The sequence below is a fragment of the Stegodyphus dumicola genome, chromosome 3 (genome assembly GCF_044657685.1).
Source record: "Stegodyphus dumicola isolate Sdum_Otavi_A_Nest chromosome 3, ASM4465768v1".
Classification (NCBI taxonomy): Eukaryota; Metazoa; Arthropoda; class Arachnida; order Araneae; family Eresidae; genus Stegodyphus; species Stegodyphus dumicola.
In genome coordinates, this window is record NC_140770.1 from 227343536 (window position 1) to 227364111 (window position 20576).

The 20576-nt window shown below is 30.9% G+C and overlaps 1 protein-coding gene across 5 annotated transcripts in view; it reads right to left on the minus strand.

Moving 5' to 3' along the window:
* The window catches only part of Nup75 (nuclear pore complex protein Nup75), a 120874-nt gene that overhangs the window by 17438 nt on the left and 82860 nt on the right, over positions 1-20576 (minus strand). For 3 of the 5 annotated variants that reach the window (XM_085813876.1, XM_085813877.1, XM_035357703.2), the window contains exons 19-21: positions 14799-14830; positions 9938-10038; positions 1561-1660 (exon numbers count right to left, since the gene is read on the minus strand). In XM_085813876.1, the coding sequence (XP_085670002.1) occupies positions 1561-1660; positions 9938-10038; positions 14799-14830 (233 nt within the window). The remainder of the gene's footprint in view (positions 1-1560; positions 1661-9937; positions 10039-14798; positions 14831-20576) is intronic. The other 2 variants (XM_085813878.1, XM_035357704.2) reach the window with 1 other exon arrangement.

Genomic DNA, 20576 nt, shown 5'->3' on the forward strand with positions numbered 1-20576 from the left:
TTAAAAATTAGTATTAAAAAGACCAAAAAACATTTGTGTAAGTCACCTTTAAAAAAAAAACTTAATGCTGATACAATGAACTAAGAAAAGACAAAAAATAAAAAGAAAAACATATGCCAACACTTAACATCATATTGGGAAGTCTAAACATATGCTACTCTTAAAAATTTTGTGATTTTGCTTTGAATTTTATATGCCATAAGTGTGAAAAAAGTTATTCTTAATAATACAGTCAAATACCGAAAATCTGCCGACCTGAAATCCGCGTTGCCTCTCAGAATATAAACATTCAGTTTATAGGTTCCGGAAACCGCAACATCGAGTACGAAATATCGAAGAAAAAAATACTTACCGAATAATAATGAGTCAAAACGGAAGTACCAAATTATCGATATAAAAATTTAAAAAAATAAGATAAAATAAATAAGTTTTTTTCCCTATAATCTGCATCGAGGTTAAAAAGCAGAAGATTCACTCAACTCTTTGTTCAAGTTCATGATTCACGTTGTATTTTCTGAGCTTTGTTATTTCATTTCATAAGATTGTTTAGTGCTGCCTTTTTTTTATCCAGATATTTTGTGGATAAATTAAGAATATTTTTAATTTCAGCCCTTTTTAATACAATGACAGATAAGAAACACACTCGTGATTTTACTGCTTGATACGTTGAAAAACGTAAACACGTTGCATGCACGGTAACGCAAAAAGTGCAAATACTGCAGAAGATGGAAGCAGGTGCTACTCCTCGATTTATAGCAGAATGGTATGGAATTGCGATATGATTGTGTATGATATACGGAAAAATAAAAAAAAGCTGTTGAAATTTTATAGCAACAGTGATTCTAACACCGGAATCCGAAACTGGAAATCTTTGCATGAGGCGAAATCGGCAAACCTCAATGCTGTGTACATATAATACAATGAATAATATAATCAATTTATATATGTAATAATAAATTAATGCATATAATAAATTATTGCAATAATGTATATAATAATTTAATTAAATGTATCTAATACGCCTTATTCATTTTGCACTTTTGAACCGCATATTATGCTTTATCTTTTCTGTCCTAAAATCCGCACAACCTCTGGTCCCAAGCTTTGCAGATTTCTGGAATTTTACTGTAAAATTGAAAAGAAAAACGTTTTATCGGGAGTAAGTCTAAGAGTAGACTATGAGCTCAGCAAGAGCATAAAAAACTTAACAAACCCTCTGGTACAATGTTAAAACCTGATTCCTTTCATCTCCCCCCTTATTAAAAATGTTCTGGTTTGACAGCTGCTTACAAATCGAGCATTCATCCCACATGCAGTTTAAGTTTGAAACTGCTAATACATATACACTTTGTTTCACAAAATGCTACATGAAAAACACAATTTATCAACAAAGTGTGATAAATTGTGACAGCAAAGACTTACAAAAGTGAATTAGAAGATCTCTTGGCCTAAACATCTAAAGATTATTATTTAAAAAAAAAAAAAAAAAAATCAAAACAGTATAACATGTTTCTGCTTTGGAAGAGCCATTTTTCAAAACAAATATTTGGATACACTTACTTGGGAGGTGCCAATCCAGATGATATTAAAGATAATAATAATGAAGCTGATAATTTATATTCATTTTCACTATAAAGTTTATGAAATTCACAGTATTTTCCTGTAAAAGGAAAGAAAGTTATTTTTAAGCTTCAAAACATTGTCAATAATATTACTTCCAAATAATAATAATAATTCAACTTACTTCAAAGCATCATTATCTCAGCTATTTATAAGTCTACACATTCTTTACTCTCCTTTATGTAATTTTGGTTAGAGTAGACTGAAGGACCCTTGTGTTATTGCGAAGTTGTTGTTTCATTTATGGTAATCTGAGTAGTTGAATGTTATGGAAACCCTATTATGATGTAATTGGTTGCGTGATTGCGGTAAATTTTGAATTATGAGAAAAGATTTGTAAGGTGTGGTGTGTGTTGGTTAGGAAGTACATTGCTTGTTTTGTGGTTTAGATGGTAGAATGGCTGAATGCGGGTAAGATTAATTTGAAGTTTCTGTATGATTTGGAATGAAAGGGGAAAAGAGCATTGAGTGGTGTGTAAATGAAGGCTTCCTTGGCACTATGAAGGATATTTTTGACTGTTATTTTTGTGAATTTATGTGGTGTCACCAGTATACAGATTCTAGTTCAGGTAATTTTAGGAAGTTTTTGGATGCTGTTAAGGAATTTTGTTTGCCTAAAGAAAGGGAAATTTTTAAATAAGGTAAGTGGATATTTCCTTTGTGTACTGCTAAGATGAATTTCATTTTTTATGTTATTTGATTGCTTGATTTAAAATATAGTTTAATGAGATTATATATTTTTTGTTGGCTGCTCCTTTGACTTTTTAAGTGAGTATAGATCGATGTGTGCATGGACAAAGTCAAGGGAGTGCGCAATGCCAAGTTTGTGCAATTTACTGATGTTTTTCAAGTGAAAATAGGTCAATGTATACATAGATAAAGTCAAGGGAGTTGCGCAATGCCAAAATTGTGCAATTCTCTGATGCTTTTTTAAGTGAAAATAGGTCAATGTGTACAGGATACAGAGTTTGTGCAATTCTTTGACTTGTTATCCAAAAATTGCCACTCAACAAAGACAAAATAACAAGTCAAAGAATTGCACAAACTTTATATCCATGTACTTCCAAAAATCATCAATTTTCACCAAGGGGTACCCATAAATATATTTTTACCATAATTTTATTTGTTTTTTTATATTTTAATGCAATTATTTTATTTACACGTATATTATGTAGAGCATACTTCCACAAACTCAAAACAAGTAATTTAATATGTAACATCAGGTGCTAAATACTACATTAGAATATTATGTTTATAATGATGTAGTAATAAGGAAAGTTTTAGGAAAAAAATGATTTTAAGAAAGTGTGTTATTAAGTTTTTTCACTGTTACACTATACAGGAGTGACTGTGATTCCATTTCAAAAATACTGATATCTCTCTTGAAGTAAAAATCTAATATAATTTAAGTAATTCAGACCATTAACACAATACACATGCATATACAAATTCTCAAACACATCAGTGAAGGAAAAGGTATAGTGTTTTTTAATGTATTCCATGTTATTTTGTTTCACTACTTCCATCTATAAAGTTACTTATCTTTTTAAAATCTCAACTTTTTTTAATCAATTGCTAAATTCTTAGAATTGATGCATTTATATTTTTTGTTGCTAAGAACTGATGATCAGCAAATTGTTTTGATGCAAACAATGACTTAAACCTTCAAGTATTAGATAGAGATATGCATATTAACAGGTGTTGGGAGATGAGGAGCCTCTATTAGGAATAGAATGATTCAATAAACTATTCCTAAAATCTTCACCAGGGCCTGAAGGGATTTTCTGATCCAAAAGTTTCACATGCATTTAATCTGTTAACTGGGGAATAAGCTTTCAGTAAAATCGTTTCACAATGGGGACTTTCCTTTGCAGTAATTTCAGCACATCACAAGGAATAAATAAAAGAAAATCGCTTTAAAATATTTAATATTAAATATTAAAATTAAACATTTTTAATCCGGAAAAACAAATTAATTGGACGAATTTAAACAATTATTTCGTATGATATCCCCTAAAGCAATGCGGCATACACAAAGCAACACTGCAGTCGAGACACCAAAATCTCGATTCTTTCCTAAGACCTTTGGAATAGCATAATTTGCATCTCCTCGTTACATTTACTCATGAAGAGTCGGATGGTATATAGTCTGCAAAATGTCTTTCAAAGAGTCGAGATGGTTTTGGTGTCAAAGATGATCGTCCTGTACTAGTAGATGGCAACTGCGATCCGTCTCTATATTTTTCAACACCTTTTTCTACAGTTTCGATAAGGAAATGAAGCCTATCTAGGTGACTGCCATCTTTCTTGTATAAAAGATATGCATTCAAACACACCATGTCTAGTGCATGTAAAAATATCTTATAATAATACTTTTTTACTTGGTTTCTAGCGATTTCATAAGTTTTCATTTGTCCGTCAGCAAGATCAACTCCTCCCATATTTTTGTTGTAGTCAGCGATAACTTCTGGTTTTGATGTCGTTTCCTTCGTTTTTCTATTTCTACAAATTTATTGTCACGGATAGTATTCAATATAATTACATTCTTTTTGTCTTTCCACTTCATAATCATTATTTTGTCTCTGTACCTAGCATCATGTTCATCTTTTTTCAAAACATAATTTTTGATATCAGATGGTATTCCCTTTCTATTTTTTCGCATTGTTCCTACAACATCAGTTTTTCTTCTGCACATTTTCTCAGCTAAATCAGTACTAGTATACCAATTATCGAGATAGAGTGTATATCCCTTATCGAACAAATCGTGGCACAATTCAAGAACAATACGATTTGGTCCCTGTTCTTCTGGATAGTTCGAACCATACTGCGTGTCTTTATATGTAATAAAATCACTTATGTATCCGGATTTACTTTCACATATCTTATACAATTTAACACCAAATCGACTTCTTTTCGATGGAATGTACTGTTTCCAAGACAGTCTTCCTTTCCATAGCAAAAGAGACTCATTTCAGATATTTCCTTATCTGGTACGTATAACACCTTGAATTTGTTTCTCAAATAGTTCAAAATGGAATCGATTTTGTAGGGTTTTTTTGTTGCACACTTTTAGATCGAAAGCATTGTTATCACTAAAATGTAAAAATTTTACTAACAGTTAAAATCTTTTTTCTGACATAATTTTATAAAAAAATGGAGTCTCCAGACTTTCTCGCTTTGTGAAATAAAGCTGATAAGAAGGTTTTTCTATTATTCCTTGCAAAATTAGTAAAAAAAATAAATACTCTCATCTCTCAGTCATCTGTGTCGACCCACGAGAGACATCTTGAACACGGTTTCATGGAAGTATTTTTTCAAAAAACTGTCCGGCTGATTGTTCCACAATAAGTTCTACAAAATTCTCATCGATAAATTTCTCGAAATAAAAAAGGCAATGATTTTTTTCAGGTCCTTCAAATGTAAGTCTAGATTGAGATATAAACGGGAAAGGCGATCGCAATATTCTTTCACATTTCCATTCAGCTGATGTCGGTTGAGTATTTTGGTCTATAACATCATCATCCTTTGATTCATTGTCCGGACCATCAGTAAAGAAGTCGTTATCGCTTTCTTCCGAACTGGTACTTATTCTTAGAATTTGACGTTGTTTACCAAACCTCCCGGGCAATATTTTATCGTCACTTTCAGACAATTCAAAAATATTTTCTGCTTCACAATAATTTTTAGCCATATTTATAAAAAATTAACTATTACTCAAATCAACAAGTTATTACTAATATGTAAAATACTGAAATGCAGACTAAAATGAAATTAAGTTGTGCAAATTAGGAGTGTTATCACAATTTATGAGCGGACAAGTGTTTCCATTGATCGATTTTTCTTGAACAACGGTCAAGTGACATATTGCAAAAAAAATGTAAGAAAAATTTCGTCATGCCCCTTGAAATAGTCTTCCCAGCATGACGAAAAATTTCATCATGCCCATTGAAATAATCTTCCTAGCATGACGAAAAATTTCGTCATACCCAGTTAACAGATTAAATAATATTTCACAGCATCTAGGCTTCCAGTATCCAAGTATGTTCTACACTGTATCTTAATATCGCCCTTATCATTAGAGGCATTTTCAATAATGGGTCCATGGAAGAAAGCCAAAACAAATTCAATCAATTTTGTCAATACTGGGTACTTTTGTTTTCATCTTTATTAGCATGACTACTTCAGCCCAGAAGTTTACAATATCATTTCTATCGTATTTTATTTTCATTGCTGTAAATATTGAGTCATTTCAAATCTTTTGCGATTTTTCAAATTGAAGTATGTTTTTTCAAATTATTTTGCTACTGTTAGTAAGCAGATGTTTTAAATACAATCCTTCCTGCTCGTGTTGCATAATACTAGCATATATAGTGACATAATTTTTACTTTAGTGCAGTACTAAGAATGAAGATTCTAAATGTTTATTTTTGTCATATTAGGCTCTTTTATTTAAAAAAAAAAAAAAAAAAAGAGACAGAGAGAGAGAGAGAGAGAGAGAGAAAAGAAACTGCTTTAAAATTTGTGCTATGTATGGAAAAAAGGTTGTTCCTGATAGCGCAGTTTGAAGGTATCATGCATAAAAGTTTAAGCTTCAAAGAAGATGCCTACTCTGGATGACCATCCTCTGTAAACAAGGACCTATTAAAAGCAGTATCACTGAAAATCCACGTCATACAGTTCAAGAACAATCAGACCGAATAAATATTAAAAAAAGTGCATAATAAGTTTAAGAATTTGCATGTAATTTGTATTTTAAGATTTTGTATGTAAGTTGCTATTATGCGAAAGTTTCCCATATTTTAGCAAAACTTATATGTGCTTGCTTAACTTTCAGCATGTGATTCTTTACTATAACAAATTAAGTGGCTCAACACTAGGGATGGGAATTGGATACTGTAATGTTAACAGAAAAAAATCATGGAGTAAGCCAAAAGAATCTCCTTTAGAAAAAAGAACCTCCTTATGTAAACAAATGGCTCCTTTAGTAGCACAACGAAAGAGAGAGAGCATCCCAAAAAAGTAATATTTCGGTTTTGGTGGACTACAAAAAAATTGTATACTACGAATTTTTACCACCAAATCAGATAATAAATACTGTCCCAAATGGCAGTTTTGAAAGCAGAAATCAAAGCAATTTTCAAGATGTGGTCTTCCATCAAGTCACTACTTAATCGCACATTTTGATGAAAGTCAAATAAAGACTTACTGACTATGGCTAATATGTTTTGTGAAATTGACCATTTTCAGTATATCTTGCTCTCTCAGAATTTCAAGCTATTCAGAATTCTCTGAATGGCCTAGAGTTCATTTCTTAGGAGACTGTCAAACAGAACATTGTTTCGGGGTTCGAATCCCGGCGAACGGACCGGCTGCATGGGCGTTTTCGTGGTTTCCCCATGTGTAACGTGGATACGAACCAGTTTCCCTTAAAAAGACCTCCACGGGGCATCCCCTCCCTTTCCGTGTAGTGCCTAAGGGCGGAGCACGTAATAAGCAAAAACAGAACATCGTTAACTTCTTTACGAATAAACTTGATGACTTTAAAAAATTATCTGATGTGGACACCATGACCTCCATGTATAACCTATTAAATTATGCACTTTTTTTTTTTTTTTTCCCCCTGCTGCATTTCATTTAATACTTAAAAAATACATAAAAACTCAAATCATCTTCATTAAAAATCGTAAAACACAGAAAAACCTAAAACACCAAATAGGGTTAAAACTCAATTAAAAAAAATTCACAGTTAAAATTAGGCAGAAAGACAGATTTTCTTTCGGTGCAAAAAAAACTTTGGGCCCTACTCAGCAAAAAGACACTGAAGTTGGTGCAGATGGCTGACATAATTCATTCTGATACTAAGTTTCAAATGTAAACAAATGGCGGCGCTGTTATGCTTAGTGGAACTTAAACACTTTTTAAATTGTTGATAATTCTACAACTATTACATGCAGATTAAATAAAGGCATAAGAACAATATAATTAAAAAAAAGGCTAAATTTTCCAACAAATAAGAATAAAAAAACACTTACCTCACCCAGCCAAGTAACAAAGTGGGTATATATCTATATATATAATATGCTTTTTGGTGTGGTTGATTACAACCAAAAAAGAAGGTGCACATCTACTTGTTACAGCAGCTCGATATACAAAATTTCAACGTTCTGAGGCTACTCGTTCTTGAGTTATGCGATGTACATATGTATGTACAACTATCACACACACACAAAAAAACTCTTCTGAACCTGTTTCACAATCTGTTTTGGGGGAAAGAGTCCTTTGTTCTATTCGTACATACAGATGTAATGCAAAAACATCATTCAAATGGATATTTTCGTTAAAATACCATAACCGAAATTTTTTGCTATTACAATACTTCCTTTATTTCATACAGGGAAGTAAAAATGGGAGAATTTTGAAATTGCTCAAGAGATGGCAAAAAAAAGTCAAAAGAATACAATTGTGTTTTTTTTTTTTTTTTTTTTTTTTTGATTCAATGGTAGCTTTTTATGTTCCTGTACTGCTTTATTTGTATTTATAATCAAAAAAACATAAAACTTTTCAAATAACCCATAATGCAGATACACAAAAATTTCAAACTTTATTCATTCTAGAAACAGCAGGCATGATGCTATGGTTTTTGAAATATAAAAATTTTATATAAAAAATGCATATACATGAGCTTCTACCGAACTGAATTAAGGTAAATTCATAGAACAGCGAAAATTAAAATTGTGAGAAACCCTGAGATCATTAAGTTTCAAAATATAGTAAATACACCATGTGTCTTAAAATGAAGGCTTCGAAAAGTTCAGATGAAATACCCCCTTTGCAAATATGGCAGTCATTTGGAATCCAAAATCATATAAATGTGGAGGTTTATGATAATTTTAGAAAATGTGATTTTCCTAATGTAAGGATGGATGTTGAAAGATTCTTAGAAATGGTATCAATGTAAAATTTAAACTGAGACACAATTTAAAAAAAATACAAAAACTGCAAAGTCCTCCTTCCTTTTCTTTTCTTGTAATAAATATATATAAGGATAGCTTAATTCAAGAACACAAGATTTTATAGAAAATGACATACTTAGCTTCCAAAATAAAGCATGTTTAAGTCAAAGTAATGATCAGCTGGGGGGAGTATTATAAGAGAAAAAGCTGTCAGTATGCAGCTTAGCAAGTTGCAAAAAATGTCCTTCCCAAATATAACAATTAAATAACTGCATTATAAAATCAGCTCATTTCAGAAGTTTCATAGTGGTAAATATGCAGGAATATGCTAATCACTATCAACATTTAGACGCATCATAAAATACACATCAAGTTCAAAGATGTTAATACATCTTTTATTACATGCAAACTTAAGCATGATTTTTATATGTGAATATCCTTCTTTATATTTTCATAACTTTTACATGAATAACTGTTGTACACAACTTAAAATATTTTATATTTTTGTTTATAATGTTTCAATAACAGGTCTCTTCATATCACTGACACATTACAGAAAATTACAAAATAGGTTCAAAAGCACAATTTATTAATTAAATATATATCCTATGAAATAAAACAAGCATTAAAAAAATAGGGCTTCAATTCAATTTCATTTAATTTTTTTATAAATTGTTACCTTCTTTGGCTAACAAAGATAATCAAAAAAAGGGATTTTTACTTTTACAACAAAAGATGAAAAGCAAAGTATTGTTCAGCATTTGTTTTGTGCAATGATTCCTGAGAGAGACAACTACCTAAAATATGGCATAAGGTTTCAGACAGCTTTGCAAGATAGTTGAGTGCCTATGAACTGTTCAAAAGGTTTAGAGTAAAAAAAAAAAATAAGTTAGTCTTAGCAATCAAGTATACTATCTTACTTATAACTTGCTCATCAGCCAAAGCATTACAAATTCGATTGTTAACATTGGGCTAGACAAGTATCGACAATGTAAATATAAATGACAAAAAGATAGATGATTTTCATTCTTTATTGTCTGCTAAGTCTTTTATGTCCCATTACTGCATCTATGCACCAGTTTCAGAGTGCTCTTATTAATTATATCATGCATATGTTGTTTGTATTTACATAATCTATGTATTCATTTTATCTTTACTTCTGTAACTTTTATTTTAGATTTAGAAAGATGTTTTGCATGATTGGATAGGTTTTTTGGGGAATTTGGGAACGCTCTTTTTTATATAAATTATGGACAGCTGTTTCTTTATTTTACATTATTTCAGCTTATGAAAGGATATTCTGACAGCTATACTGAGAGAAACTGAACATACAAAAAGCAACCTTTATAAAAAGTGTCACTTACCTACAAATGTTAACTTATCACTGACTAACATGCATGATCCCATATCTTTCAAAATTTCAAAGCCTTCAATATTTCTTCTTTCCACATACTCTCTTAGCCACCTAATTTACAAAAATGGTTCATAAAAGCAAATTTTATGTATGCTTCAAAATTTATTACATTACAGCACGGCTGGTAAAAAGTAATTACCAGTACCTTACTTAATTTAATAACCTTCAGTTATTAAATAATACAGAGTAAAAAAACATAAAGAATCAAATTGTGCACTATGATAAAAAAAAGTAATACTATTATTCAAAAGCATATAATTGAAGCTTCTTGTCATAATCACAACTCTAGAAACTCAGAAGTTAGATTTGGAAAATTGGTAAAGATGTTATAATAATAAATTACAAATGATGTTTCAATAATTGTTCAACTCAATAATCATGATTCGTCATTTAGTATTTTATCTAATGAATTAATAATTCAATTGTGTCCTCGTTTAATCATGTTCTTTAACAACTACCTTGCAGGGTTTGCACATATAATTTTCATTTTTATTGAGAATCTTTTAATCACTTTAAATGAATGATGATTCCTAATATAATGCTTATTGAGTGGAAAAATTCATGGGGCTGTTGGGGGGAGATTAAGTATTGAAAATTAACAGCATTCTTGTAGCCAGGGATTTACACAAACAATTTCACAAAACATTTAAAGGAGGAAATATAATAGAAATTAAACAACAACATAAGTAACAATACTATCAATCAACCTAAGTTGAGAATACTAAATATAGTAGAAAGCGTATGGATCTGCTATAAAATATAGTCCTAGCATTTTGAAAAGTCATGTTGTAAAATTACTCTATGTCATATGAAATGTAAATACTGTTGAGCAAACAGAACAAAATGAAACAAATGCACAAAGCAACAGATTACGTTGCAACTAACTTTTCATTTAAAAATTCGCTAATATCATGCCAATCCTTTGATGATCAATAGGAAGAACTTTTCAGAGCATTATTGACCCTTTTTTTTTTTAAGCATTACTGGCAAGACTACAAATTCCAGTAACCACGACCTCACCCAATTCTCACTGTGAAAACCAATTAACTGTTTATTCATTTAACAACTGGAAGGAGAAGAAAGCAGTTATTAATGGCAATTTATCAAACTATGAGAACATTTTCCTAATAAATTGGATAATGAAATTATTATTTCTGATTTGATTGGCATTTCTGTGACAAGTATAAATTGCATGAAATTTTAACTGAAAGAAAATGGTGGATTTTCAACTCCCAACCTTTTAAAGTCAGTAGTTGCAAATCCGAATCAAACGACACAATTTAGCTAACTTTAGGAACAATATAAAAATGTTCAATTTCTTTTCTAAGAATGAAATTCCTACTCAACAAGAGGTTATAAATGATGAAGCTGATTTATAAAATATGGCCATTTTAACAGTAGGATGATTTAGGATTTGCATATAAAAAACAAAAATTATAGTCAATTTTGATTGAATGCGATGATACTCAGAGCTAGATGCACAGAAATCTAGGAAATATAAAAAATATTAACACTAGGTAGGACAATTTACCATACCAATAAAACCTGGGTAAATTTTAGCCATCCTAAAGCTCAAATTTGACAGGATGCAACAGTAATAAAAAAAAAAGTTAAAACAGCCTTTTCTGTGGCCTTTTAATGGCTTTACTCTCTCAGGAAAATGTTCATGCTGGTAACAAAGACAAATTTATTCCTGAAGCATGCTACGTATTTGAAGCTTTTTAAAAAAAAAAAAAAGATTATCACGAGGAAATGAACGCAAAATATTATGAGAAATGATTTGTAAAAAAGTTACTGCCTAACTTACAACCTAAACAGTGTTACTGTGTTGGATAATGTGTCTTACCATAGCATTTTGCCTGAAAACATTCCTTCTTCAAGTATAAGGAAAGCAGATATTTAGCTTGGATGACAGGAAAAAATATTCCTAGAGAAGCTGATATGTTGAAAGCAGAATCAATAGTCCACATTTCTAAGATTCAAAAACAATTTGAATTGCAGTACCAGTGCTGTAGCTGCAGAAGTTGGATGTAGTGTGAAAGGAAATGTAGCATTAAAAATAGAACTTTTGAAAAGGATGAAGTTCATAAAATGACTTAGAAAGGGACTGATTTCAACACTCCTATGAAATGGACTAAATACATGAGACATGTAACAAAAGAGATGAACAAAATGTGGAAATCAGATTGTCTGTTGGAGAACACTGTTGAGTGTGTGAAGTTTAACACTGATTTGTCGGATAGTTAAGATTCTTCAAACAATAATTTTAGCGGGATTGAATACCTTCATTTAAAAAAAAAAAAGCCTCTTTCTTCAGAAACACAAATTAAAAATATAAAGGCCCTTTTGAAGGCCAAAAACCAAGAAAAAAGCATAACTGTAAATAATTTTAAACAATGTAACAACTACAAGCTAACATCTCTTAAAAAATCCAACATCAAAGTGTCAACCAAATGCTGAGTGGTTAAGCCCACTGAATCCTAGTAGTTCAACCTGGGTTCAAATCTAAGCAAAACAGCTAGCTTCATAGTTGACTTTCACAGTTCTGATGTGTGATATGAATACAAGCCAGTTTCCTTAGAAAGTCCTCCACGAATACATACCACCCTTCAGTAAGATAACCCTCATGTGCTTTACCTTATTTACAAATCATCTAGTCTAACCAATATGCATGTATTAAATTAACTATGATCTAGGTCAGCGTTAAATTTAATTTGGTCTAGAGCTGCGATGGGTCGCGACCTGCAGCAGGAAAGTCGCCAAAAATGTAACAGTTTTGATATTTCTTTAACTTATTATAATAATTTTATAATTACCAAATATTTTTATGCAGTATATCTAAAAACAGATAAAGAAAAGACAATACAGACAAAGAAAAAAGGAAAACGCATTCTTTTTATAACAGAAACGTTCATTTTTACTTCCTTTGCACCTGACGCAATTTGGTTTTTAAATGTTATCAAATTTGTATATGTTAAATTTAGATCCAGAAAATTTTCATATAAATTAAGAAAATTAATAATTGCAGCTCCATTGCATAAAAAAGCTTGTTAATTAAATATGCTGGGTTCGGAAAGAAGTTGACAATTGTGCAGCAAATTGCAGGAACCAAATATCTGTGGGCAGTTTGGTGCACAAGAATATCTTGAAAGGATGTTCTAGCTTTGTGCATTTTCTCAGCTTTTATTCTTGTGAGGCATATTATGTAATTAAATAAAAATCACATTACAAATTTTTAATTGAAATTTATATTTCTAAACTAATTTAATTCTGGAAATATATTCAATACTCTTTATTTTAGATCAGGGATGGGCAAACCACCGCCCACCGGAAGGTTCTATCTGGCCCGTGGATAGAATTTTAATTTGCCGGTCCGAGGCAAATTAAAAGAAATATGTAATTATATATTATTATTTAAATATTATTTTTTCTTCCTTTTTTTTTAAAGGGCTGATGATCTTTTTACTTTCTCTATTTTTATTCTAAAAACATAAATTGATGGAAATAGCAAACACAGACAGCTTTCAATTGGTAAAGTGTTAAAGGTGGAAGTTTTTTATTAGTTATAGCTGTAGATTTGCGCCAACAAACATTATCTCTTTCTCGGGAAGCAGACATATGAGAATCCAACATAGGTGAATTAGAGCTCTTAGAAAAAACTTAATTTTAACTATCTTAACTTAAAACTTAATCTGTTTGCTGGGCAGCTAGCTAAGAACGACTTGTCTCATTTCCCGAGGTTATATTCAATACCCTCAATAACTGAAGAGAAGCTTAAGATTTATGAAGATGGCTTGAAAAAACTGCATTTTTAGTTCGAGCGAAGATTTTAAGATTTCAATGCCATTGAAACAGAATTTGATAATTTTGCCATGCCTTTCAACGTAAATTGTGAAGCGGTGAGGTCAGATTTGCAGCTTGAATTAATTGAGTTGCAATCTTAACAATCAATTTTTTCTAAATATGCCAAAGTTAAGAGTTTTATAAATTATTATCGAAAATAAGTATTCCAAATTTAATATCTCATGCTTAGAAAATCAGTGCTATGTTTGTTTCATCTTATATATGTGAACAAGTGTCTTCAACTATGAACCTTAGAAAGAATTATTTCAGTAGCAGACTGAAAGATGAGCATTTAGCCTTGTTCCTTAGAATCAGTACATCTCACTTCGAACCTCAATATAAGGTACTTTTAAGAATGAAATCGCAATTTTATTCATCTCATTAACATATTTAAATTTATTCTTGTGAGGCATATATTGCATAAACTTGTATATTGTTTTTAAAATTTTAGAAAAATTTATCTTAGCCCGCCAGTTCACTCTGCTGTTCAATATTACATATGTTTATATTCAGTCAGCTGAACAGGAAATATAACATCATTCACTCTAAGCATACTGTATTTTGAATTGAAAAACTTTACTCTTTGTGTAAAAATACATAATTAAAAACCTTGCGTTAAAAAATTTTTGCTTTATTGTATCTTATTTTTGAATGTGAAATTATTTTTATTACTTATAGTCTTAATTTTGGAAATAACTACTTGATCAAAAATCATTTCTGCTTTTTTTCTAAATATGTTGTGAAACCCATAATATTCATAACAGATTTAGAAATATTTAAAAACTCATTCTATAATTTGTATACTAACAATTACATATTTTTCCTCTGAATGACATTTAATTTGCAGTACATTATCATGTGCATGAAATATTTCATCTTCCAATGTTTGTCAAAATGATTTTATTATTAATAAGTTAGACAAAGTAAATGGAAAAAAATTATGTAACAAGATAAAATATTTTTATTACCTGTTTGCCAATTCATCTGCAAAGTGAACATCCTAAAAAAATATAAATAAATCTTTCACAAAAGTTATAGATTATTCAATTTAACTGAAACATACACCCACAGATTCAGAAAAAGATTTAACAGAACACTCAACTTTCAGAGGTTTCAAATTTAAAAAAAAAGAAAGAAAGAAAGAAAACAGGCATGTAGTGCATATGTCTCAAATAGTACAGAGATATAGAATCTGACATATAAATTCTCCAAAAGGCAATTGTTTTTAATACCTGATTTACCTACATGATATTTTCAAAAGTTAATTAAGATCTTTTTCTTTAATATTTTATGGATATTTCTTCCTAGTGATTGAACTAACCATTCCAAGACTTTGATCTTCATCATCAAATATATTAGAAAATCTTCCAAATGAAGTTTATTCTAAAAGTTAGCTTCTGGCAATTTTTCTAGTACTTGCTTACTTAGCACAATCATTTAAAATTTTCTTTTCTTTGATTTGGCTACTATTTATCTCACTGCACAAGCATCGCGTAATTTTCAATGATCAAGTAATTATCAATGTGATATTACTTAAAATATATTTTTTTTTAATTTACTTCTAAACTGTGTTCTCAGTGTGAAAAAAATCTTAAAAATTTAATTCTCTAGTGCATCCTAATCCTAAAGAAGTTTTCTTTCCACTTTATAATAGTCACCCATATGAAAATGTCACTTGCATATACTATATAATCATTAATGGAATAGTCAGCAAGATCTAACATATTTCCAATCCTATAATGTTTTAGCATAATCTGAGATGATTCTTGATTCATTTATAAAATAATTCAATATAGATAACTAGTAAGCCTTTCACAATATGCTTTATAATATTCCAACAATAAATTCTAACTGATATGCCACCCAGTCAGTAGAGTGGTTAACGACCCTGACTGCAGCAGCAATGGGCCCAGGTTCAAATTCTGGAAAAGACATGGTTGTAACTGCCCGTCCTTTCATAGGAGGCAACGGTGGCCACCTATTAGGTGCTTCCATGATGAAATGGTCACCAATCCTGCCCTTATAGTGGTCCAATGCTAATTAATGGTTATTAAATAAAGCACCCGGCCATTAGATATATATATATATATATATATATATATATATAAATACTTCACACATGAATGGTTACAAGCTTATTTTTACATCTCAGAATGGCAACACGCCCACATGACAACCAGGAAAAGAGATACAATCCAAGGAAATTATTTGTCTCCAGCCAATACTGTAATTTCTCAAATTGTTGAATTTTTTTCTGAAAGCATCTCATATAACTCTAAATTTATAACCTATATGTCGAAATGCTATCGTAAATTACATACATGAAAAAGATGCAGTTGAGGCAATAAAGAATGCTAAAATATCTGTGGGAAAAATTACTGTTTTATATTTAGCTGCTTCACGCCCAAAGAAAGGCACGAAAAGGACCTGGAAGCATAAATGAAGAAGATTTTACAAGGAACACCAACAACAGATTCTTCATGAAAAAAACGTGTTACGTATCAAAGCTTAACAGAATACACCCCGTTTACAAAGAGAAAATATACAACAGTATAAGAAATGTTCCAAACCTGCCCGTAAATACAAGCTCGAAGACCAAATAGCAATACGGCACACCCGGTTTGGACCTGGACTGAAACTTCGTCCCAAATTCTTCGGTCCTTGTGTGATAACAAAAGTTCATCCATCTGATTGTTACGAAGTACGAAAGGTAGGATGGCATGAAGGCCCCACCATAATGTCAACCTCTGCTGATAAAATGATACGGTGGTGCACAAACTGAACCCTCACCACAAAGACATTGATTTTTTTTTTCACTTTTTCTGCTTGTTTCCCCCTACCCAACACACTGCATAATTTAATTTTTATTGCACTTCTTGATTCTGACATGTCCATTTTGTTGAAATATATTTTACCACTTTTAAGTCCAATTCAATTATATTAGAATTATTATTCAAATTATAATGATATAATATTTTATACTGTGAATATTTAATAATATTAAAATATTTCATTGGGTAATTGTACAAGCATATTTTCTTGCACTTAATTTTAAAAAAATATATCTTTGAAGGTTAATATATATTTAAACAGTTTATAAACTTCTAATATAAAAATCTGATGTGTACACCACATGACTTCCTTGTACAGAATATTAAATTATACGCTTTTTTTTTTTTTTTTTTTTTTTTTTTTTTTTTTTTTTTTCCCCATTTCATTTAACTTATTAGATTGAATTAAACCTACTTTCGCCGACAGCGCATAAACCACAATAAAATAAATGCATTCTTTAAAATTCACTTTGTTTACCATAGCGACACTCTGGCACTAGGTTTACTTAACAGTATTATATTTCGTTCATATTATAACTCAGAATGCACAAAATTTATATCATTTAAAGAATTATCTAATCGTTGCCACATGTTCTATTCAAATACTATAACAAAGCTAGAATGATGTATAAAAGAAATTAAGCAATCAAAACGAAAAAGAAACAGTTTTTCACAGATGATTGAGTATTTCTCATTCAATTAATTCAGTTCTCACTTTGTAAGAAGGCAGAAATACATAAAAAGTCAAAATATCTGTATTAAAAATTACGAAGTAAATCTTAAATACTTATTTCCTCGAAAAAATTCCAGAAAGGATTAAGCATGATTTAATTCGCAATAATAAATGAAGGCGTTATTTTTGTGTTGCGAAGCTTAGCGTCTCTAGATTGGCAACAAATTTACAATTCTGCTGTTTCAAATGTAAACAAATATGTCCGCCATGTTATTTAAAACTTAACAACATAATCAATCATTTTTAAAGCAAAAAATGTACAATTTACAAACATATAAGAATAAAGAAACTGAGATCACTGAGCCAGGTAACAGAGTGGATATATTTATAAATATATTTATATACATTTGGCGCGGCCGATTAAAACCAAAATACGAGGTGCACATCTACATGTCATAGTAGTCTTATATACAAAATTTCAATGTTCTGAGGCTACTCGTTTTTGAGTTATGTGAGGTACGTACGTACATACGTTCGTACAGACACCACGAAAAATTCTCTTCAGAATTCATTTTAAAGCATTTTTTTAGTATTTTTGGAGGAAAAGAGTCTTTTATTCTGTCCTTACGTATAGATATTACGCAAAAATATCGTTAAATTGCATTCGAAAGTGGTCAGAGTGGATATTTTCGTTGAAATATGCTGCCTGAAGCTTTCTGCGATTACAATACTTCCTTTTTACTTCATACAAGGAAGTAAAAATACTGATCTAATACAATATACATTATATGGACAAGGCAACAGACTAGTTTGCTGGATTCTGCTATGACATAGCATATTTTCTTGTCACATCTTAAGTTTGTTGAGTCATTTTAGATTGTATATAAAATAAATCAGACTAAAAATGCTAAAACTTGATAGAAGTGAGGGAATGACTACGAATAATTACATTTGTTATTTATATAGCAGAGGGTCTGGAGAATATTTAAACATACCTGATTCACAATTTTTAACACAGTATACTAACAAAAGTAATAAGAATAAAAACTGTAGAATCTAATTAATGCATTATGCTCAAACAGTATTAGGTGAATAGCATGACAAGCAACTTCTGTGTGCATCAGGTAGTAAGATCTACATTTATAAGTAATAATACTGACACCCTTAAATACAGCAACTGAAAATTTTATTTCACAGGTTTCTAAGGTCATGCAGCTGATATAAGACTCTCATTCGTCATCAGAATTTTGTTTCTCAATTAGTATGGTGCACAGAGTACATCTAATATACAGTATGAAAAAAACAGGTTGTAGATACAATGTGCACCAATCTAATGGCTAGGTGTGGGTATGGCAACAGTTGAGAGAACAATACATATGTTCATTCAATTCATAAAGTAATTTTTTTCTTCTGAAAATAGCTTTTCTATTTGTGACGTAGTTTCATGTAGCATGAGCACAGTTCACCGATTGGACACAATTATGAAATGGAGCGGTGGATTAACAAAAAAAAAAATGTATTTTTAAATTCTTGATAAATGTGTCCTATCAATTCTATGAACAAGAAATGAGATCAACCAATGCCAACATTACAATGTATATAGCAGGGTTGCCACTCAAACAGGAATCCACGTAATCCAGTCTATCCACGTAATGCACATTGGCTATGCTAAGAGGTAAATTAATTATGGTACCATTTGAAAACACAAAAATTTGCCAATTACATATGACTTTAATATATAATCCCCCAAAGCATTACTATTATAACTATAATAGGAGTTTTCTTCTCCACTGAAGATTAAGATTAGAATCTGCCCAATCTGGATTTAAAAATGTCTTTTTTTGCAGATATTTTGCAGCTAAATGAAAGAAAAATCTATTTAATGATATTTTTTAATAAATTCAGGTATTTTATATTTATTTAGTAGCATGCATAAGCAAACAATATGTGCATTAAATTTCGTGATGGTATGTCATTATACTGCTAGAATTAATTTTAGGATTATGTAGAAAAAATTTCCTGAAATTTGAAAGTATTATTTACTAAAAAATAATAAATAAATTTAGAGAGAAGAAGCAACATTAAATGGCATAAATAACATTAAAATAAAGATAATTATTTAAAAATTGAATTAGAATAATCAACGATATTTTGGTGAATAAAGTTACATTAAATGGTTAGCCTAGGTGACTGATTACTATTTTTTATTTTTACTGCAAAATGACAAATAAGGCATTTATTAAAAAAAGAGGGGTTAAAAAGATTTTGCGGTAAAATCCTAGTATACGCTACGGCCTTGGCACGATTTTGAAAATTGTCGCCAACACCAAAATGACCCGTTTACTGCTCATCATAATATCCCCAAATGCACGCATGGGAGTCTCTCAATACTCAAGGTTACTAGAATCCAAAAGTTACTGGAAACTTGCTTTGCCTTTCTCTCAAGACAATCTGATTGGAGCAGCAAAAATTAGCTCTATGCCAGATGGCTGAATGATGCTCACGCGACACATAATTCACCAAGAAAGTGATCGCTTCCAACGTCGGCGCAAAACTCGCTTTTTGGGGGGGAATAGCCGTATGAAATTCCCTGACTTTTCCAGATTTTTACTAAAATATTTAAATTCCCTGACTTTTCTCTGAATTTTTTGGTCAATTTTCGAATTCCCTGACTTTTTACGTTTTTCCAGGTAGCGTGGCAACCCTAATGTAGGCACTAAATGGCAAATTTTGAGTGCCGTCTTGGAAAAGTGAAAGCTTTCTCTCTCTGCTTTCCAAAATCTTATCAAAAGCAAGCAGAGAAGCTCAAGGGTATTTATTACAGCCAAAGGTTGGCTAACAGTATATCAGCATTATCTCAATTAACAGCATTTTTTGCTTATACTGTGGATGTTCTGGTGGCTGCCCAGTCAGTATAGTGATACTAACTGCTTTACCAATAGGTAAGTATATAATGTCTGTGTGGCAAAGAGTCACTAAAAATACATAGTGAGGCAAAAGGTCTCTCGAGAGGTTAGTTTTAGGGCAAGAGGGGTGCGAAAGACCTTCAGACCGCTATAGGGTATTCTCTCTCAGAAATGAGGCAAAACTAAGTAGTCAGTGCAGCAGGTCTATACCTGTACAACCAGTGGTAAAATTCTCATATCCTGCCCGCTTCTACCCATACCTGTGGACGCCTGGTGGCCTTATCCATATATGTAGTTATGCAGCTATAAACTTAAGAAAACAGAAAATAATTATGA